At 37.5% G+C, this 11149-nt stretch overlaps 1 protein-coding gene across 2 annotated transcripts in view; it reads left to right on the plus strand.

Annotated features, from left to right (window-relative positions):
- The window catches only part of ATL1 (atlastin GTPase 1), a 101827-nt gene that overhangs the window by 77864 nt on the left and 12814 nt on the right, over positions 1-11149 (plus strand). For both annotated transcript variants that reach the window (XM_017849462.1, XM_017849461.1), the window contains 2 exons: positions 4188-4280; positions 5307-5445. In XM_017849462.1, coding sequence (XP_017704951.1) covers positions 4188-4280; positions 5307-5445 — 232 coding nt within the window. The remainder of the gene's footprint in view (positions 1-4187; positions 4281-5306; positions 5446-11149) is intronic.

Consider the following 11149-nt stretch of genomic DNA (forward strand, 5'->3'; position numbering starts at 1 on the left):
GATGGTGGTATTGGTACTGCTACTCTGCGACTGTTGGGTATGTATTATAGCATTGAAAAAATGAGTAATTATGGGATATCATAATTCAGCCATCCCTGATGCATTAAGAATCAAGACTCTTGAGTCAAGATTATTGGATAAGGAGATCTGGATATAATATAGACATTCAGTGGAAACTCTATAGTCCTGAATTTGAATTGGGAGTGTCAGTATGAATTTATGAGATATTTTTTCACAAACACACACACAATTTTATCCTAGCTCTACCCACTGAAAAGGTCTAGAAACACTGACCAATGCAGCAGCACTTTGAGCATTATAATCTTGAAGTACCATATTTCACTAAAAGAAACCAGTGCTTCTTAGAGAAATGCCCGATTCTAGGTCTAAGGCAGGAAATGAACTTGGAACAACTTTGGGGAAAATAAAACTGTTATAAAGTTATGTTAGTTATTTTTCTGGATTTTTTTTTGTTTGTGATACTTGCCAGTTTTTCGAATTTGTAATTTATATTCGTCATTCTAAATAAATATTCACTTTCAAGCCTAATTCTGCATTCTTTTTCTCACAGAGGCTTTCCTCTGCCCCACACTGCCCCACAGATTATGTAAGCTTCAGGCCCCATAAAACCTGGATTCCCACCTGCCTCTCTACCACATATGCATAATGGGAGCCCCTGAAGAAGAAAATGAAACAAATGAGGAAACAATAAATGTAATAGAGGAAAAATATTTAAAGAGATGATAGAGGAAAACTTTTCTCGAATGAAACTTGAATCTTCATACTATTTCCCTAGGGAAAACTGATACATTCTAGTCAATATGAGAATATACTTAGTAAAGTTATTGAACTTTTAAGAACAAAGGATTCACACGGAGTTTTCCATAGCAATATTCATGGAAAAAGATGAATGATAATTGACAAAGTTTTGAAAGAGCCACCCCAATAATTTTTATATCCTGCCAGTTGTTCATTAACTATGAAAGCAACAGAAGATATTCTCAAAAATGTGAGTACTCAGGAAATACAGCAATCCTAATACTACTTCTCGGAAAGCTACATGGCAAAATTTGGCCCACTTTTATTTTATTAAAAATAAGAGCTCAGATATGGAGAAGTTGACAGTGAAAGGATTTTTGATTCAGTGAATCCAATTAAATATAACACTAAAGCCAAACAACTTTGAATATTGTGAGTATAGAGCAGAGTGTAAACATTTTAAACCCTGACATTGTGAAATTGATAATTAAAAAATGAGAAAATAATTTATTCAACAGATCTGTACTGAGCACTGATTCTGTGCCAAGCACTGTACTAGGTGTTAAGGATACTATAATGAGCAAGAAAGAGATTCAATGTTTGCCTCCAGAAGGCTTACAGTCTATAAATAATGCACCATAACATTATGGTTTGGAGTTACCTATTTCTTTTTCTGTCTCGTTCCCCTTCTAGCAATAGAACTCCTCTTTCCAATTCCCTTTAGTTCAGGTGAACCTGATGACATTCACCCCTTACATAGAGGTGACAATTCAGACCATCCCATCCCTCTGACCATAGTGATTATTTCTGGACTGGGATTATATGATCAAATTGGGCCCATTCCTGGAAATTTCCTGAGATTGCTGTCATGAAAAACTGACTCGCACTGGTGTTGCTAAGCTAGCAGGGTGTGAATCTGGATCTCAGTGGTCATCTTGGCCATCATGTAGAGAGGACTGTTCAGAGAGAGAAAGAGCCTTGATGTCATTTAAGTGTCCCAAATCCTTCTGAAATCACCTACACCACTGACCTTTCCAGTTGCAGAACCAATTATCTACTTTTTTGCTTAAACTTGTTGGAATTGGATTTCATTACTTACAACTGAAAGAAGTCCACCAAATTCTAGTAGAAGTGTTATAATAGGGGAAGTTCAGGGTGATATGGGAACACATAGCAATAGTACATATATAAATTGTCTTATAATTTCCATATGCATTTTGTAGTATCTTTCAATGTTTATTATATTTTAAACATTTTTACTCAAACTGCTTTTGGTTTTATTTCAAAGTCATGACATGTTAAAAGTAGAAGGAAGGGAGGAGTGGTAACAGGAAATCTGAGAATGCTGATTTTCTCATGGCAGGGAGTTAAAGGTGAAACATATATTTAAAAAGCATGACTCCAAACAAATCAGTAAAGACAAAAGACCTGATCAGCCTCTTCACAAAAGAGAATAAACACAAAGGGCCAACAAACATAGGACAATGTGCTTAATTTCATTAATCATCAGGGAAATGCATATTGAACACAATGGGCTAGGCTACTAAACCACACCCTACAGAATGTTTAAAATTAAAAAGACAGAGAATATCAAGCATTGGTGAGGATGACGTGTAGCATCAGGAACCCTCTAAGACTGCTGGTAAGGTTATAAATTGGTACTTTGGAAAACGGGACAATGTCAGCCAATCCTGAACGTGTGCACACTCTCTACCCAGTAATTCTGCTTTAGTTATAAATGCAAAAGAAAGAAGACACAGAAAGAAGACCAGAAGACACATGAATGTTCGTAGCAGCACTATTCATGCCAGTCAAGAACTAGAGACACTGAAATGCCCATCTACAGAATGAATTAATAATTATGCACATAATGGGAAATTGTGCAGTAATGACTATGCATGATAAACAATTATGCAATAATATAATCTCACAAATATAATGTTGAGTGACAGAAGCTAGACCAAAAGAATATGTCATGTATCATGTATGATTTCACTTAACGGAAATTATAAAAACAGGCAAAACGAACTGATGCTGTTAAAAGTCAGGCCCGTGGTTACCCTTGAGCAAGGGATCATGACTGGAGGGTGGCAGGAGCAGGGGCTTGTGGAGTGCTGGATATTCTCTGTTTCTTGATCTAGGTGCTAGTTACACAATGTGTTCAGTTTATGAAAATTCATTAAGTTATATACGTAATGTGCAGTTTTCTGTATGTGGACTATATTCCAATCAAAGGTATAAAAAGTTAAACACATGACTCCCAGCTCAATGTTTTCCAAAATCTTTGTTCTTAACTTCAAGTGAATTTATTAGAACTTCTAATGGTAAAAAATCATTTACTTGAAATTCAGCAGTATTTTAAATGTCATCTTGTCTTCCTTTTAGCCAGTTAATTTCAAGTGCATTTTAATACTTTTTATTTAAAATGCCACATACAAAACAGTTCCACATTTTATAAATCTGTTTTTCTCCTTTTCTTCCTTTTAGCCCTCCTCCATTTGTGTATGTACCTAGGGAGATGACTGGATGATGTTCACCAAATGTTGATTATCGTTAAATCCAGGAGATGGGATTTGGGTGTGCATTTTTTTTTTTGTTTTTTTTTTTTTTTTTTTTTGTATGAGGACAGGAGTCGCGCTCTGGTTGCCAGGCTGGAGTGCAGTGGCACGACTCTCGGCGTCAGCTGCAAGGCGGTCCGCCTCCCGCAGGTGTCGACGCCATTCTCTGCCTCAGCCTCCTGGAGTAGCTGGTACTAGCAGGCGCCGCGCCCACCATGGCCCAGCTAATTTTTGTATTTCAGAGTAGAGCGGGTTTCACAGTTGTTAGCCAGGGATGGTCTCAATCTCGGCTGACCTCGTGATGCCGCCGGCCTCGGCCCTCCAAGTCTGGGGATTACATCGCGTTGAGCTCAGACTGTCCCGGGCGCTGGGGTGCGATTTTTAAATTTTCTCTCTGGACTTTGCTATCTAGTTTGAACTTTTTATGATGAGCATACATACGTATCATTTCTATAAAAACGTTAAAACAATTTCTTTATAAAAGAAAAGCTGATCTCATATCTTATGCCTGTATTCAGCCATAGCCATCAGAAAGGAAGATTCTTAAGAACGTATTCTACACAAAATCTGATTATAGTGACATAGCTCCATTCAGGCAGTTTGGGAGTCATCTCTGTCATCTCTCAGTCGGGTGCTTTCATGCTGGCATTTTGTAGGCAGCTTTCTGTTCACACTTAATGGAAATAGGTAGGATGATCTCATAGGGGAGAGACTGCCCAGACACTTTGAAAGGTTTTATGTTTGATTTTTAATTCAGCAATGTGGGAAAGAACGATATTCAAATGACAATGATATTATAATTGGTTTCTGTAAAAAGCAAAGGGAGGCACCTTAAAGTCCTCATATCTATCCTTTCTTACCATTTTTTAGAGTCTGATATTTCTTGTTCGAGACTGGAGTTTCCCATACGAATTTTCATATGGAGCTGATGGTGGCGCCAAATTCTTGGAAAAGCGCCTCAAGGTTTGTTAGATATTTAGGTGCATGAAATTTCACTGATAATAATCTAGAATTATTTTTGTTGGATCATTTGGTGAATAGATACTCAGTAGCCACAATCTCATTTGTTATCGATATTAATGACACAGGTAAAGAATTCTTTGTATATATCTATAAAACAAGAATTTACTCCTAAAGATAAAACTTTTACTTTGAAGAATTAAGTCACTTCAAGACTGAGTGCAAATATCAAGATTCAGGTTTTAGTAGAGGTTTCAAAGCCAATGTAACATATATCTAATTTTCAAATCCCTGGAGTCAATCTTAGAACCCAGAATGTAAAATTAGAAGGCCTTCCACTTTCTGCGTTGTGCTAGTTCAATACTGTACAAATTGTTACACTGAGCAGATATCACCAAAAGTGCCTACTGGGAAATCAGGGAGAAAGATCAAAATTTGCAAAAATGTTCCTTGAAAATTCAGATCTCTGAACCTATTAGGTTTACAGTCATAATAGTTTGTCTATATTAAAAACTATCAAATATGTATTTACATAAGGTGGGAGATGAGGGTGATTTAGCTTGTAAGTAAACACCCAACTATTCAGATTCCATTCTAGAATTTAAATGTACACTTACCAGGTGATAGGAGGCTGTCTTGAATATCTACTAAAAAGAAAGTAGAAATATCTTACTTTCTCTTTGTGGCTCCTATGAATTTAATTCAAAATTTAATTTGAATTAAAATTTGAATTTGTAGAAACTAGCCAGAGTAAAACCCTATTAATTTGTATTAAAAATGGGAAGGCCCATTTGAGTTAGTATAAGGGTAGACACTTGTTAATTATAACTAGGCCATGTGTTTTCTATACTTAGACATGACTGTGTGTGGCAAACTCACCCAAAACTTTCTTCTTTCTTTAGTAGCAGCCCTGTCGTGTCATTTTTATCATTGTGGGACCAAAAAGACATAGCAAATATAAGATGTCACAGAATTCCTTTGCAAAATTTATGATGAAAGTAGTTTAAACTTCAGAATGATTTACTGCAGGTCTCAGGGAACCAGCATGAAGAACTACAGAATGTCAGAAAACACATCCATTCCTGTTTCACCAACATTTCCTGCTTTCTGCTACCTCATCCTGGCTTAAAAGTAGCTACCAATCCAAACTTTGATGGAAAATTGAAAGGTTTGTGTCTATTAGTGAATATGTTTGCATCACTTAGTCTGATTATAAAAATGTCATTTTATCTACTGGGCTTATGGCTGATAGTTTATTTATCTACTGATAGGAGGCTGATGATTAGAAATTGTCAGGAGAATAAGGCATCCTGGGCTGGTGCTCCTCCTTGGTGAACTGTGGGATTCTGTGGGCGCTGAATATATACATTGCCTACAAAAATAGGCCAGATCCTGAGTTCACCTAGAAGGCAGTAACTGTCACCTTCTCATCTCTGTGCACTGAGAAGTGCTCCTTCATGTTTTTATGCTTCATTTTCCTTATCTACACGAAAAAGGAAAACAGATGTCTATAGTATTGGAATTCTGTATTAAGTTATATAATTAGAGATTGAGAGAAATGCTCTTTAAAACTGCTCCTAAATAATTTAATTATAAATTATAAAAACTTCACAAAAAATGGAATCTTGTGGGAAAAGGACCAGTTTCTTAAAAAAAAAAAAATAGAATGTTTTTCAAATAGTGTATACTTATAGGATGTAATTATGTCTTTAATGGAGGACTGATTGTTACATGATTCCAAAGCAGCTTGACTTGTTAAACAAACAAACAAGAGTGGGAGGGGAGGTAGGAGTCTGGGAAAATGGAAGTTAATCTTTCCCAAAAGATATCCATCAGGGCTGTAGACATATGCTTTGTAGTTAATACGACATAGTTCAAAGACATGACTTTTTAACTTGAAAGCATGGTGTGGAATATACCACTGAATTCAGACATTTGTTTAATTTACTGTGGCCTTTGTGCGTCGTGCTAGGAGTGAGACAGTGACATTACAAGCTTTTCAGCACAATTGTTGTCAGAGGGATTTAAAATTACTTTAAAGAAAGGACAATATAACTTGTATCCAGTTTTATGAAACTGGCAGATTTGAAAAGCAAATGAATTATTTTTGTCCTTGCATCCATGACATTGACTCTCAGATACCTTATATTTAACTTTAGTAGTTAGTACCATAAATACAATACCAAATTTCTCAATCATTCATCAGCATGGCGCTTATACACATTGTGTCTTACTTTTATACAACAGACTAGATAGCAGTAAGCATATGGTACGTATGGATGACAGGCTTCTATAATTTCACTGTCACATTTATGAATTCCAACCCACTAGTGGATGCACAGATCTCAGTATTGTGCAATTACCTAATGGCTTTAATGTGTTTTGAATAAATTACATAAAGAAAAGCTTCTTACATAAAGAGAAAGCTTCTCTTTCTCCTCTGGAGTTGGGAGACATAAACAGGCAGAGGAGGGGTGCGCCTTCAACAACAGTCCTTTATTGGAACTAAAAATTACTGTGGCTTGTTCCATTACTGCAGTATATAGCTACAGCTCTTGGAATAACTGATACTTTTTGCAATGAAAGAGCTCAGGGAGAGAGTTTAAGACAAATCATGCAAATGCAGAATCCTACTTATTATTTGTATTTTTTATTTTTAGAGACAGGATCTCACTCTGTGGCCCAGGCTGGAGTGCAGTGGTGCAATCCTAGCTCACTGCAACCTTGAACTCCTGGGCTCCAGCCATCATTTTGCCTCAGCCTCCCAAGTAGCTAGGACTAAAGGCACACACCACCATATGCAGCTAATTTATTTTTTAAATTTTTTGTAGAGATGAGGTCTTGTTGTGCTTCCAGGGCTGGTCTCAAACTTCTGGGTTCAATCAGTTCTCCTATCTTGACCTCCCAAAGTGTTGGGATTACAGGCGTGAGCCATTGCACCCAGCCACTTATTTTTTTTTTAGAGACAGGGTCTCACTCTGTCTCTCAGGCTGGAGTGCAGTGGTGCGATCATAACTCACTGCAGCCTTGAACTATTGAGCTTATGCAATCCTCCTCCTTCAGCCTCTCAAATAGGACTACAGGAGTGTGCCAGCATGCCTGGTTATTTATTTATTTATTTATTTTGCAGAGATGGGGGTTTTACTATGTTGCCCAGGCTGGTCTTGAACTCCTGGCCTCAAGTGATGAATTACAGGAGCCACTATGCTTGGCCAGAATCCCATTTTTTAAGACATTTGTTCTCCATCAAATTTTATTCACTTCTATGCATATATTGACCTACACAATTGGTTTATAGCTAACTATAAGTTATGAGTTTACCAAAGTGGCTCACCTAGGAAAAAGAGAAGTGAAAGGTAGCTTCAATTTCCATAAAAGTTCCATTTTAATGAGACTTTTATATCTTACAAGACTGCTGCTATAAGCCCTCTTGTGGGCAGAAATGTACTTTGCCTCCGTGTTTCTTTGGGCAGTTTTGAAAGTCTGCTATCTACATTATTTTTCTGTCCCACCCTGAATCTTACAGGTTGGTGTGATTTCTATCCAGGATGTCTTGTCAGCTGACCATGATGTTCTCCAGAGGACTGGCATCTCAGTGGTTGCCTCTGGTGAAGAAGAGTCTCTGAATAAACAATTATGCAAAAGTTGTTCTTTGATAATAGTTTCTCATATACTCTTTCACACACAGAAATAACTTTCTAGCTCATTATCAATAGTAATCATTGTTATAAATAACTATTTGTTCATGGTTGCTCAAAGTATTGCAATTATTATTATCTTACCTATGTCTAGTGTTATTAAAAACTGATAATACTATGATTAAATTTAACTACTATTAATTTAAGAGCTTCCCAAAAGGAAATGAAGAAGATTAAAGGCACTTAATCACATTCATTTATGCAACATTCAACCAGCTCTTATTGGGTGCTTACTGAATACCTACCCTAGCATTGCAAATACAATTCTTTAAATAACAAGGAGTTATCCTTTTTTTTTTTTTGAGGTTGCTCTGCATTATAGTACCATATGTAGAATGGGCAGATAGCCACGTTATAAGATGTGGAGCTGCTTCCTTAGCAGCTGCAGTTAGACTTGAGAATGCATAGTCAAATGCGTGTGTCTAATCACTTATCAGAATCAGGAAATCCCAAGAAAATATCTTCCTTTGTTAATTTATACAGCAATACTATACTAGTGCATCTGCCCTGTGGAGTTCTTACAAAGCATGCATCATATTCTCAATTATTGTGGCAGATAACCACTACTTTGACCAAGCCACTAAAGTCCTTGGAAGATTTTACCCTTGTGGAAGAAATTACCAAAGAAACTTACTGAACATAATTCTGAATCAGCTATTCATATATATTAATTGAACACTTGCAGTGCCAAAGCTTATTAATACACCTCTGCAAATCAATTTGAACTGGTTTGCAGATTTTCTGGGTCATGTATTTATGGTGTTCAACTAACATTAGCAAGAGCTCACTACCTATGTATGTTATGAATATATTGTTCTTATCTTCTGAATCCAAAATTGGAATATGTAGCATTGGTTCCAGTGAGAACAAAGATAGCTACTGCCATCTTCAGACACATTTTTTAATCCAAATGTGTGGTTAGATGCTGGTTACTTTAATGATAATTAATTACCATACTTGCTGGTGCATTAACACACAGTCGTGAATCTTATTCCGTTCCAATTGTATAAGGAATGTTTGGGGGCAGAAATTTATACACATGTTTTGAAAGTGATTTTAAAGTGGTTTTATAAGAAGAAAACTTTGTTTTATTCAGAAACTCAAGAATTCATACATTCTAGATGTATAGTAATACTCTACTAAAGATGAAAAAACATAAGATCATATAGCAAAAAAGAAACCTATTAGTATCAGTGAATACAGACACATGGCAGGCAATAAAACACAAAACAGGAATGTGGTAACATAAATACAAATATCAGTATTGTATTCCAGTGAATACTGGTAACTAAAAAGCAAACCGCAATAATAAATCTATATATAGTATAAAGCAAAATTATCAGTGAAAATTGGTGCAATGCAAACAACAAAGTAAGTTTGAATAAACTCCACTACAAGTACCCATAAATCATGGTCACTAGAATTTCAAAGTGGCACAAAACATGAAACAAAATAACTTTGAAAGATATCCAGCATCATGCTTGTGTGTGTCATAAAAGAAGTAAAGAAAACAAATTCTAACATAAAATAGTATTTCAGTGTAGCCCCAATGTTATAACATTGGGGTTATAACAACAGGGAAAATGCAAACACAGTCTTAAGGTTTGAATCTTTAAGGCCTTCAAAATCACCAGCCCCAAAGCCTGAAAACTCAGTAACTCTGTTAAAATTTAGATTTTTTAAAATTACAGGCAGTTACTGAATTTACTTAGGAACCAAGCAAGTCACTGGACAGATCATGCTTTTTTACATAGTATGTGTATTTTTCCATATATATATGTGTGTGTGCGTGTGTGTGTGTATATATATATATGTATGTATTTTTTTTTTTTTTTTGAGACAGGGTCTTGCTCTGTCACACAGGCTGGAGTGCGGTGGCACAATCTCAGCTCACTGCAACCTCCACCTCTGGGTTCAAGCGATTCTCCTGCCTCAGCCTCCAGAGTAGCTGGGACTATAGGCATGTGCCCCCATGCCTGGCTAAGTTTTTTGTTTTTTGTTTTGTATTTTTAGTAGAGGTGGGGTTTCACCATGTTAGCCAGGGTGGTATCGATCTCCTGACCTCATGATCCACCTGCCTCAGCCTTCCAAAGTGCTGGGATTATAGGCGTGAGCCACTGCGCCCAGCCATGTACAGCCAATTTTTATATTTTAATAGAGACAGGATTTCACCACGTTGGCTAGGCTGGTCTTGAACTCCTGACCTCAAATGATCCACCTGCCTCGGCCTCCCAAAGTGCTGGGATTACAGGCGGGAGCCACTCCACCTGGCCCAATTTTTCCATATATTTGAAATAACAACTTAAGAAATTATCCCTGTGTTCAGAAGACTTCTCTGATGATCTGTTTTCTCTATTACTTTGCTAAGTTTGTAATGTTTAACCTACTGCTACAGCTTGGGTTATGTGTAATCAATTATATCAAACATGACAGCTACATAATGCATACTACCTCTCATCTGCTTAAGTGGCCTTTTCTTGCTGTTTTATTTTGTGTTGCTGAGTTCCACCACTAGAGGTAGCATCATTATCACTATCTTTTTGAACTCTGCAGTCCAGTTGCCACAGCTTACCCAGTTTTGTACAATTCTTAGAAGATGGGCTCACTATGCATGGAGCAATTTTTGGATACATTTTCTGGAGGGAATGCATTATAATAAGCCAGTAAAAATCTGGTCTCTTCCCCATTTATGAGCCTATGTATATAAAACCACAAACAAGACTTAAAACATGAACTGGTTATGGCTGGGCGTGGTGGCTCATGCCTGTAATCCCAGCACTTTGGGAGGCCGAGGCGGGCGGATCATGAGGGCAAGAGATCAAGACCATCATGGCCAACATGGTGAAACCCCACCTCTACTAAAAATACAAAAATTAGCTGGGCAGGCCGGGCGTGGTGGCTCAAGCCTGTAATCCCAGCACTTTGGGAGGCCGAGACGGGCGGATCACGAGGTCAGGGGATCGAGACCATCCTGGCTAACACGGTGAAACCCTGTCTCTACTAAAAAAATACAAAAAATTAGCCGGGCGAGGTGGCGGGCGCCTGTAGTCCCAGCTACTCGGGAGGCTGAGGCAGGAGAATGGCATAAACCCGGGAGGCGGAGCTTGCAGTGAGCTGAGATCCGGCCACTGCACTCCAGCCTGGGCGACAGAGCGAGACTCCGTCTCAAAAAAA

This window comes from Rhinopithecus bieti, unplaced genomic scaffold (assembly GCF_001698545.2).
Source record: "Rhinopithecus bieti isolate Rb0 unplaced genomic scaffold, ASM169854v2 scaffold_29928, whole genome shotgun sequence".
NCBI lineage: Eukaryota > Metazoa > Chordata > Mammalia > Primates > Cercopithecidae > Rhinopithecus > Rhinopithecus bieti.